This window comes from Myxocyprinus asiaticus, chromosome 9 (genome assembly GCF_019703515.2).
Source record: "Myxocyprinus asiaticus isolate MX2 ecotype Aquarium Trade chromosome 9, UBuf_Myxa_2, whole genome shotgun sequence".
Taxonomy (NCBI): Eukaryota; Metazoa; Chordata; class Actinopteri; order Cypriniformes; family Catostomidae; genus Myxocyprinus; species Myxocyprinus asiaticus.
Genome location: NC_059352.1, coordinates 3,891,744 through 3,911,937, shown reverse-complemented (window position 1 = coordinate 3,911,937; position 20,194 = coordinate 3,891,744). Strand labels below are relative to the sequence as shown.

The 20,194-nt window shown below is 37.8% G+C and overlaps 2 protein-coding genes across 2 annotated transcripts; both read left to right on the top strand.

The window, feature by feature from the left end:
* Nucleotides 1-925: 925 nt before the first annotated feature.
* On the top strand, nt 926-16,332 carry LOC127446673 (E3 ubiquitin-protein ligase RNF182-like). The gene is made up of 2 exons (XM_051707798.1): nt 926-1,123; nt 14,265-16,332. Exon 2 carries the CDS (start codon nt 14,965-14,967, stop codon nt 15,715-15,717), a length of 753 nt encoding a protein of 250 aa, XP_051563758.1. The 5' UTR covers nt 926-1,123; nt 14,265-14,964; the 3' UTR covers nt 15,718-16,332.
* Nucleotides 16,333-18,561: 2,229 nt separating this feature from the next.
* Nucleotides 18,562-19,626, top strand: zgc:109913 (regulator of G-protein signaling 9-binding protein). Its single transcript, XM_051707530.1, has 2 exons — nt 18,562-18,763; nt 19,091-19,626. The coding sequence occupies exons 1-2, from the start codon at nt 18,562-18,564 to the stop codon at nt 19,624-19,626; spliced, it is 738 nt and encodes a 245-aa protein (XP_051563490.1).
* Nucleotides 19,627-20,194: the final 568 nt, after the last annotated feature.

Here is a 20,194-nt window from a genome sequence, read left to right as displayed (position 1 = left end):
GCTAAGAATTACAACCATTTATTGCTGTCATTATCACCAATTATTTCTGCTCCATTGTGCATATAATCTTCTCTTGTGTATTCCCACATCAACCAAATGTTTTTCTGATCTTTAGTATCACAAATGTCTATTTTTTTCTGATAGACAATACATTTCTCAAGCGCATTTCTTCTCATGCATGGCTTCTCCTCTCTACTTCATAAAGAAAACAAGTTTGGTCTCCCCAATCATAAATAGTTTGATACATTCATGTTGTAAGAGATAACTTGTGTAGGAGCTCCATTGCCCCAGTTACACTATAGGCAACAAGGAACATTGATAATGCTCAAGTCTTGAGCCAAAAATGTTTTTTTGTTTTTTTATTATTATTAAACTTCTTCAGTTCTTTGCACAGCCCTCTACTTCAATAGTTACTTGGTGACATTATATGGAATTTTCATACCATGGTATTCCCATGTGTTGGATATTGCGCCATGGTTATGCCATGTTTTTCTTTGGGCATTTAATGTGACAGTACATGTTCTTGGACATGGAGCCATACCATGGTATTCTTCGAGGACTCATCCAATATGGTAAGCATTCAGTACCATTGTATCTATCAAAGTACCATAGTATTTATTACTTTGACACCACTGTGTCATGGTACTGCCACAGTACTTTTTTGTGAGGGGCATAACAATAAAAACAAAACTGCATTTAACATGCATGCCCATTAGCCTTTCATCATAATGCGCATTACAAAAACATAATAAACAAATCAGCGTCATCCAAGCACAGTGTTCACAGTGTATCCGTTAAGTCAAAGTCAAACGCGTTAGTTTGTTCACCGGACACCGGCCTCTCCATCACTCTGACCGTGAAGTCGGAGCTTGCACTGGGTCCTGTTGCCACAGCAACCACGGAGGAGAAATCTGTGCAGCTTCTGATGCTGTATCATTACCGCAATGAGGGGGAAGTAGCAGTTGTGGTCGGACAGATGGGACCTCAAGATTGACTGTGACTCACACAGCAAGACACAAAGCGACGAGAAAGGACATTTTTGCGGTAATATACGATTGTTAAATCGGACCTTGGGGGAAACGGTTGGCTATGCTCGTTTTCGACCCGCAATCAAGACCTGAGGGTGAGTGGCATTACTGATAACTGCGGATTATGAGCGTTAACTGGTCATAATATAGCCTAAATCCTTATGATACATATTTTAAACAAATTATAATGAAAAATGTAAAAATAAATTCAATATGATCACGCGTTTTCATGCATCGCGTTCGTTTGACTTTTCCTAAGGCAAACATGTGTGCCAAATTTGTTTTAATAATTTATTAGTTATGCGAGCCGTCATTTAAATAAAAAGGCGACGTATAAGTTAGAAAAAGCGACGGGATTTTTTTGCGGCATGCGGCAAAACGCCGATAACAAAAAACATTGTACGATTTGAATCAATATATCGTTGTATCGTATATTTAAAACGCAAAAAACAATCGTTTTTCAATTTCAGTACGCTATATTTGTTATTCTGTGGTGAAATGTGGTCAAATCCGATAAATATAAAGAAATACCTGTTGGATCTAAACCGGCGATGGGCATTTAAAAAATAATTATTTAAAAATGCCGCTAAATTATGCAAAGTATTGAGGCTGTTCATTGTTGAAATGATATTAATTGATATTGATATTGCAATGATATTATTAAATGATATTAATTTGATCAGTGATCAAGCGTTAGGAGGAAATATCTCTGTTTATTGTTTATAATAGACAACTCCTGTAATTAATGGTAATTTGCATCAGTCTTCCTGGCATTATTTTAGTCGGTTGGACACAACTGCATTGCAAATATTGCCTATAATGCAAAACATTCAACACTTCTTATGTCGTGTACATGTTGTTGTATCTACTACAACCTAAATAAAAAGAGTCTTAACTCAGGCCTCAACTTACATTGCCAAAAACAATTAAAACAGAAATGTGTATTGCTATTTCTTTGAGTAAAAAACAAAAAACAAAAACAAGAATTGAAATTGTTTGAATAATGTAAAGGCTTTTTGTTGTAATGATATCTACATGTATCTATCAAAGGCCTGTCTCCACACTAATGAACTGTGAATGCAGTCATTGAGAGAACTAGTGTCAGCATGTTATGTAATGTCTTATGTGGAGGATGAATTCTAATTACCTCACTGAAAAAGCCTCTCCAACACCATCATGAATAGAATCTGCAACTTTACAGAGTCCTACTAAGTGAATAAGACTCAAACACATTGTTATAATAATCCCAGATAGAAAACATACATTTCCGAGATGTCGGTTTTAGATATTTTCATCTGGAAAGCATCACATTCAAATTAACATCTGCTAAACACCTTATAAAGATCAGATTTACAAACAATCTAAATCCTAAATGTCATCTGCTGAATGTCTTATTGACATCCGAGAGGAAATGTCTTTAAAAAAAACACATCTTTCAGATGTAAACACACGCATCAAATAGACGTCTGGGTGATGTATTTGCTTTCAGGGAATTATGATATATGTTGAAGAGCAGTAGAATTGTCTAAAGACTCCTATTCCAGCAGCTTTGATTTGCACGAAAGTGTGTTAAAGATGTTAAGATTTTAAGAGGTCTTTTGCACTTCAACATGATGACGTTAACAGTGGCTTATTTATGGAGCCTTGGCAGTGTTCCTGTATGCACATCAGTATGTCTTGGCAAAACCCAACGGTTTTCACTTGAGAGCAGATTATGTGCACAGACAGATCTTTCAAGTGGTGGCCAACTTTACAGAATATCTTTCTTGATGTCCCCCTTCTTCTTTCTTAACTAAGGGTGACTCTAAATTAGGCCACTGGTCACCTGTGTCAGTCTGACTGTTGAATACCTGCACTTGAGTGGAACAGAATGTCTTACTCGCATGTGAAAACGCCACTGAGCTGTCACACCTAATCAGGAACAACAACTACAAAAACAAGTACTTTTTTGACTGCAGGGGCAGTCCACAGAAGGGACAAAGAAACAAGGCTATGTTCAAAAACATTGTGAGCTGCCTGCATAGGCAGCATTTTAAGCTATCATAGGCATGCTCCCTATGGGAAGGCTATTCTAAAAGGTAGATAGCATTATTATGCTGCCTTTTAATGCTGAAGTGTGACTTTTTTGTTGTTGAAATATTTTCTCATATGCTAGCTTAATATGCAGAGACAATATAAGTAAGCCATTCGTAAAATTTGTTAATTTTCCTCGAAGACTGTAAACACTGTGTCTCTGTGGTCCTATAGAAATTCCCCTGTTTGAGCGTCCCGTGCAGCCCAACACAACGTGTCAACCGATGGCATGAGTTTGTGGCAGGACCATCTGTTTGTTCAATCAATAGCAAACAGGAGGTGTATTCAGAAAGCTGATTGAAAACCATGTTTATTTTTGCAATTCCATTCGTTGGGGCTAGTGGCGCAGAAAATCACACACTTCAGATATTTAATGTTTTCAGATACCTCGTTTAAAAAGAAAATCCATGAAAAAATGTCAGACAAAGCAAAAAAATGTTGATTACAAATATATTTAATTCAAAAACCTAATTCAGTATGAACTATTTCACCCAATATTTGTGCGAGCCATGTATTTTTATGCTTATTAGAATGTCGCATTGTTAGCTCGGCGATACACTTTATTGAAATCAATTGTGAGTCAAGTCTCCCATGTGGAATGCTTTTTTATGATGCACATAGTTGCTGCCTATGTAGGGTGTTTCAAATCAAGTTATTATTAAAGGATTAGTTCACCCAAAAATTAAAATTCAGTCATTGTTTACTCACCCATGTGTTACTATAACCCTATATGACCTTCTTTTTTTTCTTAACACAACGGGAGAAATTGTGAAAAAAAATGTTGTTCTCAGTGATGTCATACAATGGCAGTTTATGGTGACCACCTCTTCAAGATTCAAAAGAACTCAAAAGTATAATTTAGAAGTCTAATAAATTATTCCATGAGACTTATGACTGTTATAAAAGCATACGATAAGATTTGGTGAGAAACAATCCGAAATCTAATGTATTATTTAGTGAAAATGTTCACTGACTGTTGATCTCCTGTGCACGTTCATGATAGGGCATGAGAGCAACAGTTCATGCAGCGCCCTCGCGACATTGGGGCATTCAAGCGAAAACTTATTTTGTATATCTAAAAACAGGGCCTAAGAACACAACACAGCTGCACACAAAACAGAGAACAGAACTTACTAAACATGTATGAAGAATTGATGCATTTCTATGCCCAGCCTTATTTTTTTGAGTATTCGGAAATCAAACAGAAACATAGAGGAGGCTACAGGCAGCCACAATCACACTGTGTCCTAACCTGATGGCAAACGACACGCGATAAAAGGTATATTTTCTATGGTAATCAGAATTTTTGTCCTAATCAGCTGTGACGAGCGACGGTACATTGTATCAGTCCCTTGTTTTTTTTTCTCCCCTTTTTCTCCCAATTTGGAATGCCCAATTCCCAATGTGCTTTTTAAGTCCTTGTGGTCGCATAGTGATTTGCCTCAGTCCGGGTGGCAGAGGACGAATCCCAGCTGCCTCTGCGTCTGAGATCGTGAACCTGTGCATCTTATCAAGTGGCTTGTTGAGCACGTTGCCACGGAGACATAGTGCGTTTGGAGGCTTTATGCCATCCACCGCGGCATCCACGCTCAACTCACCATGCGTCCCACCAAGAACGAACCACATTTTTCCAATCACGAGGATTACCCCATGTGACTGTACCCTCCCTAGCAACCGGGCCAATTTGGTTGCTTAGGAGACCTGGCTGGAGTCACTCAGCACGCCCTGGGATTCGAACTAGCGAGGTAGCGATCTTCAGGGGTGGTAGCCAGCATCTTTACACTATCTGCTGTGAACTGGTACCGGATCCAAAAATGGCTGGGCATAGAAATGCATCAGTTCTTCGACTACAAACTCTTCAGACATGTTTAGTAAGTTCTGTTCTCTGTTTTGTGTGCAGCTGTGTTGTGTTCTGTTGTCACTATCGCTGTGGAGGATCTGTTTTTAGATAAACAAAATGAGTTCTCGCTTGAACACCCCAATGTCATGAGGTCACTGCGTGAAATGTTGCTCTTGTGCCCTATCATGAACGCACACAGGAGCTCAACAGTCAGTGAACATTTTCACTAAATAATACATTATATTTCTGTTTGTTTCTCACCAAACCTTATCGTATGCTTTTATAACAATCATGAGTCTCATGGAATAATTTATTAGACTTCTGAATTATACTTTTGTGTTCTTTTGAATCTTGAAGAGGTGGTCACCATAAACTGCCATTGTATGACATCACTGAGCACAATTTTGTTTTCACAATTTCTCCCTTTGTGTTAAGAAAAAGAAAGTCAGACATATTGGGTTATAACAACACAGGGGTGAGTAAACAATGACTGCATTTTCATTTTTGGGTGAACTATACCTTTAAGGTTTCATTTAAGTTAGGATGCTGTCTTATGCCATGTCCACACAAAGTTTAATTGACAAACACATTAATTTTGCTACGTTTACGCCTCCCATCCACACTTGAACAGAGTTTTCCCCTGCCGTGAATGGTCTCCATAACGGCATCCTGTGGAAAATGATGTTTCAAGTTTTAAACTAAAATGGATTAACTGCCTTAGGACACACTTCATCCACTACGTAAATTTAAAAATGGCAATTCCGTTTTCGAAACACTCTCTGTCCACACTGCCATTTCCAAAAGTAACATCCACACTGAAACATATGAATATGCTTAAATCCCCTTACTGCATATGCAAAAACGCAATTGTCATCGTGTTCCGCCGGACAGCAATTCCAAATAAACTTCCTGTCACCTTTGAAGGAATGCAATGTGAAGTTTGTACAAAGTAACATTAATCTTTAATAACGCTATCAAAGTGGATAGCAGTCACAACAGCGCCACTACAACACAGGCCGCCATCTTGATTGTTTTGTGTTGAATGGGTCACATGACAACAAATATGTCATCATTTTCGAATATCTCCGTTTTCCCTGTCCACACTACAACATAAATACGGTGTTGTCAAATTCATACACTTGGTTGAGCATTTTCGCTGGACAAAAATGCTGTCTCAGTGTGGACGGAAGGCCAAAATATAGCGAAATTAATGCGTGTTAGAGACTATTTTTGCAGAGACGGGCCACTTTTATTAAAATGAATGGGAGAAACTGGAACGGCCAATGGTCAACAGATGTAGAAAGAAGTCCCACCTTACAGGTAAAAGAGCCTTTTAAATACAGACATCGCCTGTCAATCAACTGAAGAATGTGCATGCGCATTAGCTATACAAGCTGAGAAAATAGCGTTTTTTAGTATAATCTGAGGTAAAGAAGTACAATTTATGATACCAATGTTGTCAGATTTTACTGCCGATTTGAAATATGTTCTATGATTGTAATCTTGACCAACAGCTGCACTTTCATGATTGGAAAAAGCCTCCTGGGAGCGTTCCAAAGATGGCCGCCAGTGGACTGACTTGCTAAAAAGACTTTGACATGGACTAATCCACATAACACTAATCCATTTTTGTTTTCAGTTTCCTAACCTAATCATTTTTTTTCTTTAAATGCTGTAATGTAGAGTGTTTTCGATATGCTCTATTTCGGTGGAGGAAAACGTAGTTCCAGTGTGGATCAGAGACGTAAACATACCGGAAGCAATGCGTTTTCAAACCAAAACGTATTAGTGTTGACGTGGCCTTAGAAGGCAGCTGTCCATGTAGACAGTAGACAGCAAGGAAAAGTTTTGGTACAGATCTTACGAGTGCAAAGGAGCTTACAGTAGGTCCACCCAGACAGAAATGGATAAATTGACTTAAAAGAATAGATTTATTTAAAACATATATTTATAAAATATGTTTAATTGGAACATGTTAAGTATGAACTGTTTTGTGGGTGTTATTGTTTGTATGAAATGTATTAAGTTCATATAGGATTTAACACTGAACAGTTGTCTGTTGATAGACAGATATAACAAGTCTTTGTTTTTGTGTTTCAAATGCTTTTCTGCTGGACAGATCTGAAATCTTATCATCATAAATGCCTCTACAGCACTTTATCTTCATTACTCACTCTCTTTTGATGGACAGTCTAATATCTATTATATGTTCAGTTGTCAAGCCAAAGATACACTTAGATCGGATGGTTCCGTTGGGTGTTGTGAGTTCCTGTCAATCTGAGCAGAAATTAAATTGCAGGTCAGAATGAATTGATAGTTCTATTTACGTGTTGTGCAACTAGTCTGGGGTGCATTTCTCAAAAGCATTGCAAGCTTAAGCTGATTGTAGAGACCATTGGCACCAATGGTTTCTGTGTTCACCTTAGGTTTATGATGCTTTTGGGAAACACAGCCCTGATTAGTTTTGCACGGAAATCATTCATATGTGCAAAAGCCTCATCAAAAGTGGGTGCTGGTGTATGAGGAGGGCAGAAGACCTGGCTCTATTCTGGTACCTGTAACACATCTGCCTGTAATTTTCAAATCAACTCAAACTACAAATACAAAATATATATATAAAATACATAAAGCATCAGTTACACACAATTCACATTTACATCTAATTTGTTGCACTAGTACTAAAAGGTGTCCTATCTTGGTCAGGAAATGACAAAGAGAGAAAAAAATATGAAACTGTCCATTTTATTCCAACCATAATCAAGTCACAGTATAATTTCCAAACACAGCGTGTGTTTTGAAGGGCACGAGGGTGATCAATTATCTAAAGGTCATTGCAACTTAACGTAAATCAAATATTCATGACTTGCCCAACATAAATTTTAATGCATGTGAAGGGCGGAAACAGAAGTCTGTATTTTGATTTTTCAGGTTATATGTATTTACGCTCTGTTTTATTACATTTTATTGGTATGACTAATTGAAAACAGTTTAATGTTTCTTTATCAACTTAATTAGGTCTCTTTTGGTTTGTAAACATTAGTTGTCAGCCTAGAAACATCAGTTTGACTTCACCGAACGATCAGTGATCCTTAACATGCAATCAGAGAGAACAGGCTCTAAATTCAAAGTTATTGTCATCGGTATTTTTTACACCCCATTTAAAATGAAGAAGCTATCTACCTTAGAGATCATAATTAAAGGAATATTCCAGGTTCAATACAATTTGAGCTCAATCAACAGCATTTATGGCATAATGTTGATTACCACAAAAAATAATTTTGATGCATTCCTCCTTTTCTTTAAAAAAAAAAAAGAAGAAGGAAAAATCGAGGTAACAGTGAGACACTTACAATGGAAGTGAATGGGGCCAATTTTTGGAGAGTTTAAAAAGCAGAAATATAAAGCTTATAATTTTATAAAAGCACTTACAGTAATTCTTCTGCTAAAACTGAGTTAAACATTCTATTAAATTAGGTTAATGATTGTTCAAACTACTAACATTTAAAATAAGACGCATTCGAGAAGGGCTACTTGCTCCTTGAAAGGCTGGCATGAACACTGGAGCGTGAAGGTGAGCTGGTATTATTTATGTAACCCTCAGCACCAGGACACAGATGGTGTTTTCCTGTTTACGGCCCTTGCATCTATATTTCCGCTGCTTACACAGAGACATACAGCCTACACACACACACAAGTGTCTTTTGTGGTAACTGGCAATATGGCTCACCAAAGCAAGACGATGACAAATAACAACTGATGATACTTTTATATTTTCTACTATTCAAAAGTCATTTAAGAAACACGATGCTTTAGACATGCTAAAAATACACTAATTTAAAACCTATAAACAGTTTGAAGGATTTTTCATGATAGACAGGTGAATATCATAAAAACATGTCCAGGTCACACACACACACACACATCATATATATATACATATATATATATATACACACACACACACACACACACACACACACACACACACACACACACACACACACACACACACACACACACACACACATATATTTACACCAATCAGCCACAACATTAAAACCACCTGCCTAATATTTTGTAGGTCCCCCTCGTGCCACCAATAGCAATATTCTGAATAGCATTCTAAGATGATATTCTTCTCAGCACAATTGTACAGAGTGGTTATCTGAGTTACCATAGACTTTGTCAGTTTGAACCAGTCTGGTCATTCTCTGTTGACCTCTCTCATCAACAAGGCATTTCCATCTGCAGAACTGCCGCTCACTGGATGTTTTTTGTTTTTGGCTCCATTCAGAGTAAATTCTAGAGACTGTTGTGCATGAAAATCCCAGCAGATCAGCAGTTACAGAAATACTCAAACCAGCCCATCTGGCACCAACAATCATGCCACGCTCCAAATCACTGAGATCACATTTTTCCCCATTTTGTTTGTTGATGTGAACATTTACTGAAACTCCTGACCCGTATCTGAATGATTTTATGCACTGCACTGCTGCCACACGATTGGCTGATTAGATAATTGCATGGATGATTGATGGTGCCAGATGGGCTGGTTTGAGTATTTCTGTAACTGCTGATCTCCTGGGATTTTCACACACAACAGTCTCTAGAATTTACTCCGAATGGTGCCAAAAACAAAAAACATCCAGTGAGCGGCAGTTCTGTGGACAGAAACACCTTGTTGATGAGAGAGGTCAACAGAGAATGGCCAGAATGGTTCGAACTGACAAAGTCTACGGTAACTCAGAAACCCATTTACCATTAATAAGGCATAAACCAGCATATCCACTGGTCGGAGAAAAATGGAACCTTTGCAATGTGTCCGCCTGGAGTCATTACATTGACACACACACAACAGCCATGTCAGTAATCAAATCATGGGGAAAGGACCTATTAACGCTATTTGTTGTACAAAACAAGCCCAGATGGGACTTGTTATAGAGATCAAGTACTTTGTAGCCTCTGTAATGCACAATTTAATTACCACCGAAGCACATCAAGTCTTAACTAAAACGTAAATGGAAAACGAGACATTGTTTGCAAGCGCTTTCATGTGGAGTACAAGGTGGTGCTTAACACTGGCATTGACGCCCTGACGCGAATCATGAATACGGCTGCAAGATTGCTGTAGCAAAGCGGATAGCCACAATCTACCAGCCAATTATTATTGAGAAGGATGAGTTTAAGAGTAATAATGCACATTGCAATGAATATTCAACCTATGGCGAGACTAGTTCTTAGACTTTGGGAAACGTTTAATGTTACACGAATTGGTGATATTTTAGTGCATTTTCATCTTTGTACTGTGGAAGGCTTTGTTTGGAAAAAGTTAATAAAGCATTACATTGTTACATATTGTTTTCTTTTCTTTTCTTTTCTGAAAAAGGAAATAAGTGCATTTTGACAGGAAGAGAAGTATATCTAGAGTTAAATTTAAGCACATTCAAAATCTGCAACGAATTGCGAACTATGAAAAAGTATGGGATTAATCACGCTTAAAAAAAATGATCAACCGAAGGCACTACATTATATTGTCACATATTGTTTTGTTTTCTTTCCTAAAAAGGAACATAAGTGCATTTTTACAGGAAGAGAAAATCTGCGATTAATCGCGATTAACTATGAAAAATTATGCGATTAATCGCGACTGAGAGCACTATCTTATATTGTTACATATTTTTTGTTTTCTTTCCTAAAAAGGAAATAAGTACATTTTGACAGGAAGAGGAGTATATATAGAGTTAAATTTAAGCACTTTAAAAATCTGCAATTAATCGCGATTACCTATGAAAAATATGCGATTAATCGCGATTAAAAAATGTAATCAAGTGAGAGCATTAAAAAATACTTAACTATTTAAATAGTAGATCAGTCCTTTTTCATATTGCAATTTTTTTTTTCACTACAGCAATAAGAATTTTTTTTTTGGGGGGGGGGGGGGGTTAACTTTATTGTCATGATAATCACAATGCAAAACATCTTACTTAATTGTTATCAATTTCTGTAAGCAAATTAAGTTTATTTCTTTCCTTTGATTTTGGGTTGAAATACACCCCAGACATGTTCCCCATGACAGATTTTGTGTGATTCACCCCTGCCAATTGCTTTGTGTTCTACAAATGAAAGCATGAACTACTGTAATTTAGGGAGATGCATACGCTTGCAATTTCAGACTGCGCATACTGGATTTTCTAGCCAATATGGTAATAAATTTGGTCCCTCACAAACTGCATATAAAAATAGCCCATTCTTAATCTGAATAAGTGCCGTTATTTACAAGGCACTGAAAACTGCAGCCAGGACCAAAGGAAAACACAGTTAACATACTCGACTGCAAAGCCATTGATTACTCAGCTAAATGTAGATGTGCCCTTAGCATGTATTGACTCGTTGCAGTTTTAATAGGAAATTAATTCTGAATGACGGTGGCGTTCTTGTAACCTTCTCTTCCCTCCCTTCGTCTTAGTTGTCCTGTTTGACCCACTGGCTTTTATTCAACAGAATGTCTGCTGCCATTTATGTGACCGAGCAGAGGAACCCTAGAGACAAGCTGCCATACAATGTCAAAGTCATAATTTCAGCACAGTGGTTGGACGCGAGTGTGTATGTGACAGTCCTTATCTTAGTCATCAAGGTTGGAGGTGGTTGGGGGGGCTGTATCCTCTAGCACATGCATGCTATTTATAGACAAATTTGAAACAATCTGCACTTTGAGACATGGAAAGAGAGAGAGAGAGGAAAAAACAATGAAATGTTTCGTTGTGGGAAATTAAATTTGAATGTTCGCTACGCTCTTGTTATGTTAACATGCACTTGCATCACTTGTTTGCTTTTCAGTGTCAGATCGGAGTGAGTCACGTCCGCAGGGAATCAGGAAATCAAGGAACTAATTACATACAGTATATGATCAACTTCATAAGCATTTCTGTCTGCGGCACTTTAACGGTTCGCCACGCCTACAGATAGCACTTGTGAGAATCTTCTTTAAATCCTCTAATCAGCTTGGATACATTGTTTTAGCTGCCATTTGTCAATGGTAATTAATGAATTGCTGATACTCTTGTGCCATATGTAGTGATGTAAACAACTGTTCAAATTTGGAGGTAAATGTAAAGGAATAGTTGACCCCAAAATGAAAAATCTCATCATTTACATACTTTCATGTTGATTCAAATGTATGACTTTGTTTCCTCTGTCTTATATATATATATATATATATATATATATATATATATATATATATATATAATGGAAGTGAATCATGACTCTGGTCTGTCAAGCTCCATAAACACCATAACAATAAAATATAAATAAAAAACACCAAAGAATCATAGTAAATGTTGTTGATATGACTCATGCACTTTTTTTCCAAGTCTTCTAAAGCCATATGCATTTCTTGAAGCTATATAAATAATTATTTTTTTTAGATACTGTATATAAGAATCTAATGCTTTTCTTTAGTACATATTCAATAATATCACCTGATATTGATGTATTTAATTAAGGTGACATTCCCTTATGAAAATTATCCATGGTTTTACTACAGTAACCATAGTTTAACCATGATATTTGTAGTAAAACCATAGTAACCACAAAATTAACCATGGTTACTACAATATTACTATAGTAAAATCATGGTAAATTTTAGTAAGGGTTAAACAAATAGGGTGACAACATTAAATTGAACAAATTTATACTTAAAGGGATAGTTCACCCAAAAATGAAAAATCTAGCATCATTTGCTCACCCTCATGCCATCCCAGATGTGTATGATTTTCTTTCTTTTGCTGAACACAAACAAAGATTTTTAGAAGAATATTTCAGCTCTGTAGGTCCTTACAATGCAACTGAATGGTAACCAAACTTTGAAGCTCCTAAAAGCACATAAAGGCAGCATAAAAGTAATCCATTCAACTCCAGTAGTTCAATCCATGTCTTCAGAAGAGATCCAGTTGGTTTTGGGTGAGAACAGACCAAAATATAACTCCTTTTTCACTATAAATCTTGACATCAGATGTCTCCTTGGAGATCATGATTTCAAGCTCGATTACACTATCTAGCGCTGTGTGCATGTGTCAAAAACTAGGAAGTGTAATCAAGCTTGAAATTATGATCGTGCCTAGAGACTGCAATGGCAAGATGTTCTCATCCAAAACTGATTGGATCACTTCAGAAGACATTAAACCACTGGATTACTTTTATGCTACCTTTATGTGATTTTCGGAGCTTCAACATTTTGGTCACCATTCACTTAAATTCTAAAAATGTTTGTTTGTGTTCAGCAGAGGAAAGAAAGTCATACACATCTGGGATGACATGAGGGTGAGTAAATGATGAGAAATTTTCATTTTTGGGTGAAATATGGCTTTACATATACACTAATAAACTAGAAAACACCCTTTTTTATATAGCTAAATAAAAAAATAGTGATAAACAGCAGCAATAGGCAAAATATTTAGCTTCAAAAAGAAGGCAAAGTCTCCCTCCCTGTGTGGGGCTCAAGCTACATGACTGAATCATTTATGTGAACTAGATATACTGTCCAAAAAACCAACTCACTAAAATTATTATATGAGAATGAGTTCTCAATGCTAAATATAAGGGAATTGTTTATTTTAACTGGTTAATTTACATGATTTGGTTTTTCCAGTGCTACAGAGAGAGAGGACAGGTTTGGTGAGCATGTTTTATGTGACAAATGTAGTGTTTTGTGACACTACTGAGCTACTCTTTGGAAAAAGTAGATTGTTACTGGAAAAATGTAGTTTAGTTAGTAGCGTCACTACTTTCTGTTAACTACTTCTTCACATTAGTGGGAACACATTTTTCCTTTAATGTTCCACAGAAGGAGGCAAGTAATATGGGTTAGGAGCAACAGAGGGTGAGTAAATAATGCATAATTTTCATTTTGGGGTGAACTATACCTTTTAGAGTTTGTCATTGAAAAGCCCATATTAATCGAACACTAATTTGAATATTGGGGATGTGTCTGTTGTTTATGACCAAGGCCATTTGTGAGGACCACTATAAATCGTACTCCTCATTTACTGTTTTGTTGGACGGCAGTGCCCATGCTTTCTATCATGCACGCCCACCCCTATGTTGACACTTTTATGCACCTTATAGGAAGGGCCTGATGAATGCAAAGGGTTTTTAGGGCAGAGCAGTACTGGCTCAATGACATTAGAAGGTTTGTACTCGCAAAAGGTAAGTTGAAGTCTAGATATGAGTGACCTCAGCTGGCTTATTCTGTGGATCTACAAAAAAGTGTTAACATTAAGTTTGTATTGTAACAAGCAGATTCTTTTCTGCTCTGTTTTCAGGATGGAACGAAATAACTTTAAGAACTCCAAGGACAATACATGCATTGATTGCTGAAGATCATAATCGATTGTTGCCACCCCTCCTAGAAGATATCTCACCGCATTAAGGATGATTCTCCAGACTTTCTTGGAATCTGCCATCTTTCCAGTTCATTCCAGAATCAACTATGGATAACTGCGCAAAAACAAGCCCTTTGTCCAGACTCTGATTTCAAAAGGATTGGCAGAGGCTTGACGGCTCTACTATGGAATATTTTGGACCTCTCTGGTGTCAACTACCTTTATTTCTGTTTTGTCTCTTCAAATGTGTCTCTCTAAATAAACCAGGAGAAACCCAAGTACATCCACAAGTTTGAATGGAGATAAAAATTTAGCATGCAGTAAATTGTCATAAATATATCAGGGTGTTATTTTATGGATATACATAATATGTTAAGCTTTCTGTTAGGACTTGCTTGTGGGAAAAGCATTCATGCTATGTTTGTGTAAAGATAGGCCTGTTTAGTCTGATGCAAGCTTTTTGAAAAATGAATTTAAGCAATTCTTTTCAGTGAAAAAGCAAAAAGCTAAAAAACAAGGTCCACCAAGGTCGTTGCTCAGGTGCAGCTCCTATAGCATACTAAAATTTGCCTGAACATTTGCACCTGCTCCCAGGCTCTTCCATTCCCTCATTACTCTCAGCGCCTTCCAATCTCTCAGGATGAGCCAGAAGTCCGATTTGGAAACTGAGGGCACCCAGGCACCGGTGATTTACACAGTTGAGGAACTGGAATGCAAGATCTGCTACAACCGCTATGACACACGCACCCGCAAACCCAAGGTCCTGAGCTGCCTGCACCGTGTCTGTGCCAAATGTCTGAAGAAGATGGTCGATTTGGACTCTTCTCCCAGCATCATCAGTTGCCCCTTTTGTCGCCATGAGACGCACGTCCCCGATGAGGAGATCTGGCTGCTTCAAGATGACAGCAACATCTTGGCCATTCTCACTTACCAGGACCGGGCACGTAAAGGTGGGACCACACCCAGTGGCGAGGTCCTTTTGACACCCAACAGCCTAAGTGGAGGCAATGGAGGGGAGCAGGCCCATAGCTCCTCTGATTGCCTCGTCATCACCATCATGGAAGTCCCTGGAGAGTCTCAATCCTCAGATTCAATGAGCATGCTGAACATGGTGCGCTTGTATCGGCCAGCCAGCCTGGACTCGTTGCCTTGCCACCTGCCTGTGCAGAAGTGCCAGGCGTGGACGTCCCGCTCAGTTCCTCGTTTTCTGATGGGTGTTCTCTGCTTGGTCTACTTCAGCTCATTGCCACTTGGGATCTACTTGCTGATGATCCAACAGCTCACAATGGGAGTGATCCTGGTCAGCCTGGTGCCCTCCACCCTGGTCCTTTGTGTATTTTACGGCTTCTGCCAATGTCTGTGCCATGAGATTATGGAGGCTATCACCACATAGCACCCCAATGGCCCTTCAGTTGATCTCTGGACAATGTGGACTAGCCAGACCTGTGAGGAACAAACACCATATATCAGTTCAGCAAGCAGAACAAACACCATATGTCAGTTCAGCAAGCAGATACCCCATCTTCAGTTGCACCAGATTATACCAGCACTTACCAGTAAACTCCTTATGAATCACCTCACATTGTTTGCAGGGCCTACTATCCTTGACTTGATTACCAATGCAAGCTGAGGTATTGATTTTGGACTGCATCAGATTGCTGTGGTTTTGAATTGTGTCCAGCTCACCCAATGGGTCTTCAACAACTGTGATATAAATAACACATAACAGAGAATTAATACCCAGCACCCATTATCGTGGAAACCACAGGATCTGTTCAATAATAGTAGATGAATTTGTTTAATATTTTTTGTTACCCTATGAATTTCTGTGGAATAATTTCAACCATCGTCTCAATGTTCTTGTTGAAGTTTCTAGTTGCCTTTGTAAGGCATGTCAATGGACAAGCTGTAATGTATATGTATAAAAAAGTGAATTTGTGTTTGTCATTGCTATGAGAATGGACAAATACTTTAAAACCACCTGTTAGATATTCAATAAAGATTCTTCCAGATCTAACAATGCTCTAGATTACATTATGATGTATACTTCAACCTACCCGAGTAATAGAACAGTGGTTCTCATCTGGTTCTTCTCCAGATTTGACATTGGACATCAAGTGGTGATCCAACACGGTATCAAAATTGTACAAAGTAAAGAAAAATGGCCTTAAAATCAACTACCATAAACTCCATTGGGCCAACAATATGCAAAATTACTAACATGACATATAAGCTAAATAGTACAGTTTTGTAAATAGAAAAACAGAACAAGTGTGATTTACCATATCCTAAGATATGGAATAAACACTAGGCTAAATATTGCATTAGCCGTATTACCAAGTGACAGGTAAATATGCAACAAAATGAAGTACAGTCTGATTGGTTGCTTGACCTAGCTAAATCAGCAAGAACAAGACAGGAAACAATTTCTCCTCCCTTTAAAAAGGATCAGAACAATGCAAAATTAATACTGTTAGTGACATTTTATTATTTACATTTTGCAATGTTTTAGGTGCTGCCTGTGACCCACCAGTGGAGAACTGCTGCTTTAGTGTACTTGAATAGTACTATATCTACATGTATCTATATATAGAAATAACTGGAATCAGAAGGGACAGTGGCAAAAAGAAGCAAACCCTGCATTGCTTTTGCAAGTGGCTTTCCATAATAATTCATATCTTTTTTTTTTTTTACATACAAGGAAAATGGCAAATCAAGGGATGCCCTCCTACATCACAGTTATGAGGGTTAAGCAGATTATGAATATAATGAGTGAAGTGTTGTCAGTGCCTATTATAACTCTGCTGTTTTGCTAACTGAATGAGCTTATATTACTGATGTTGCCCAGGAGACTAGACCCGCGGGAGTGTACGTGTTGCATCAAGCGCCACACAGCTTTCAAACAAGCCCAAGAAACCACAAGAGAGTCAATAAAGGATCCCCGTCTGTTCCTCCACAATACCATACCACTCTCTCAGAGGACAATTAACCTGACATAAACCACTGTGCAAAGCACACACATTATTACACCCACACAAGCACATATATATACAGACAACCACTCATATAAAGTAATTAAATACGGATGTCTTTATGTAAAGCATTGTGAGTTATGAGTTTGTTCTGAAAACAGCAGGACTCTTGATCTATTTGAGGTTGTACAAAACAAAGGATTCTAGTAACATGGACTGCAAGATTTGGGCCTAATTTGAACAAGTCTCCCTAAAGACCTGCTTCTATCAAAGCTTTGGAATAAAGAGCGAGAGGTGAGCATACAAATGCAAGGTGGTTGGAACAAAGTGTCTCAAACTGATGTACGAAACAGGACTGTCAAAACAGCTTGTGAGTTTAAGGGTGGGAATAAAATCTTGCGGGTACCTTTGAGGATATCAGTTATCAGTAAGTGGCTTTTTCTTCAGTCAAACATTTATGATACAAATACATTACTTTTTTTCTTTGGGTATTATTTTGTCTGCAGTTTCATAGTTAATCTTAAAAGTAATTTAATAGAGTTGTGGCAACAGTTACAAATCAAGGAAAGGTAAACCAACCAATAACAAGTGACAATGTTACAAAGCTGAACTTTCCATATTATAGTAATATAAGACTAGCGATAGTTGTTTCAGAGTGGTTTTAATACAAATGGTAAATGAATGGTACAGAATTTCTGCTAATTAACTGTTCATTCTGTTCTTTTGCATGTACTTTTTTTTTTTTTTTACATTGAATAAGTTAAAGCTTGAACTTAAAATGATTAAGTAAATTCTACATTTTTTCTTTGCCCGCCCAGTAACTGTGAGAAGAGATGTCAATTAAGAGCAGAGAGCCAATCATTATAGTGACTGTTTACTGCCAAGTCTTAAATGAGAGCAGCGAATGGTTTCACGTTTTTCAAGTTTATTTACACCGTTTTTTTGTTGATTTTATTGTCACGTTTGGTAACTTGTTTTGTGAAGTCTGAAGTTAATTTGTTACACAAAATAACCGTTCGTGATCTCCGTAGATTATTACCTTTATCATATTTCGTGAACCAAGTGTTGAGGTCTCATGCACAGCTCTGTATCTTGTTTCTATTGCCAGTATTGTAAGGTAATGTTGTCTAATAGACTACATGCTATAAACTCCCCTGTGGATGTTTCCATATGTTATGCAGTACATGATTAAACTATTCTGACATTTGGAAACAAACAATTGTTAAATCTTCTATTAGGTTGAGGTCAATCACACACAAGTGGTGATGAATCGCTGGCGTCAATCCGTGGTGGAGATCCAAACCAGAAAAAGACAAGTGAATGAATGTGAGCAGGCACAGGTCGCCCTGAGCAAAGTGACGTCCTGCTTCCAACAAATGGCAATGTCCTTGGGGACCAACACAGACGGGAGCTGCCTTAGAGAAGAGCTAGAGGAAACCAGGACACTAGCTCATAGAATATGCACAGGTAAGACTGGAAAAATAAAAGCAAAATGGCAGACAGTATCAGGCCACTGAATTTACATTAGCCAGTCACAGATTGCAGCAAAGCTGAGCACTAGATCAATCAACCTCAGTGGTATAATATTGGGGCAGGACTATCCATTTGACAAAGGAAAACAGGGGTTCAGTAAACTTTTGAAAAGTCCTTTTTGAAATTGCATTTGTTGGTGCAGAAATTACACGCTCAATCTTTAAATATTTTCCTAGACTGCAAAAACTAGAGGCAGGTCATATTCATTATGATCCACTGAAACTGTAAAGAGAGAGTTTACTTGATATACTTATGTTTAAGGGCTTCACCGGAGACTGCTTGCGCTGCTGATAGAAATGGAACAAGGACAAGAGGACAAAGAACAGGTTGAGCGGCTTTGGGTACTCTTCCTTTCAAGCTTGGAAAACTTTCAGCAAGACCTAAGGAAGGTCACCACCTTGCAAAATATGTTCCCCCTCACACAGCGCAAAGACAGGCAAGCCCTCATCAACACAGGTTGTGCAGGTGGAACATCTGAAGTAGCGGCTCGGGCAGCCATGGTGCAGACCCCATGGTTTTTGGTAGAGATGACGGCAAGCCCAGATCTGAAGACCCATGTGGAAGAGATTGATATTCTACTTGAAGAAATGCTACAGAGAGTTAATGTGCCACTGTGGTCAGTGGAACCCACGCAACAAGCATGGGTGGAAGGCTGTTCTACCCAAGATGGTGGGCATGAAGATGATGAGACACTAGAGGAGATGATGGAAGTAGAGGTGGTGTCTCAAAATACTACAACAGGCTGTTGCCATCACCAAAACTGCAAAGTAGGCTGTCTACTGTGTCTGCTCAGCTAGGATCTGGAACTGAAGAACATGGAAGCTTTGAAATGGAGATACTTTACCTGAATTCTGCAATAACTACTTTACTGGGGTCCAATAAGCATTTTACTGGAAATGCTTCCATTTTTATTCCAATTTAATAGAAAGGTTTTCAGTACATATTACATTATTAGCATAACAATTGAGTAAAAAAGTTGAATTGGAAAATGCACATTAATTCATTAATTGGTATATCCTTCTTTTGCTTCAATTTTTTCAACATGGGCCATGTCACAAATTCATTTATTTGATTGGAGACCTAGAAATAGCACAGAATCTTAAATATCTTGTCAAAATGTTTTGGTGCGTAAATTCTTAAATATCCTAAAACTTTATTTCCAGGTTTAAGTCATATTTGGATCCCATATTATGGTCTCAAACTTTGACCACAGTGTAGATTCTATTAACAATAAAATCCTTAGTGCAGACTTTTTTTTACTGATATATTCTGACCTGTGCAATAACTACCTACACCACAAACCCATTAGACTGTAAATATACAAAAGAACATTTAAAACAAGGAAATATTTGATACAATAATTAA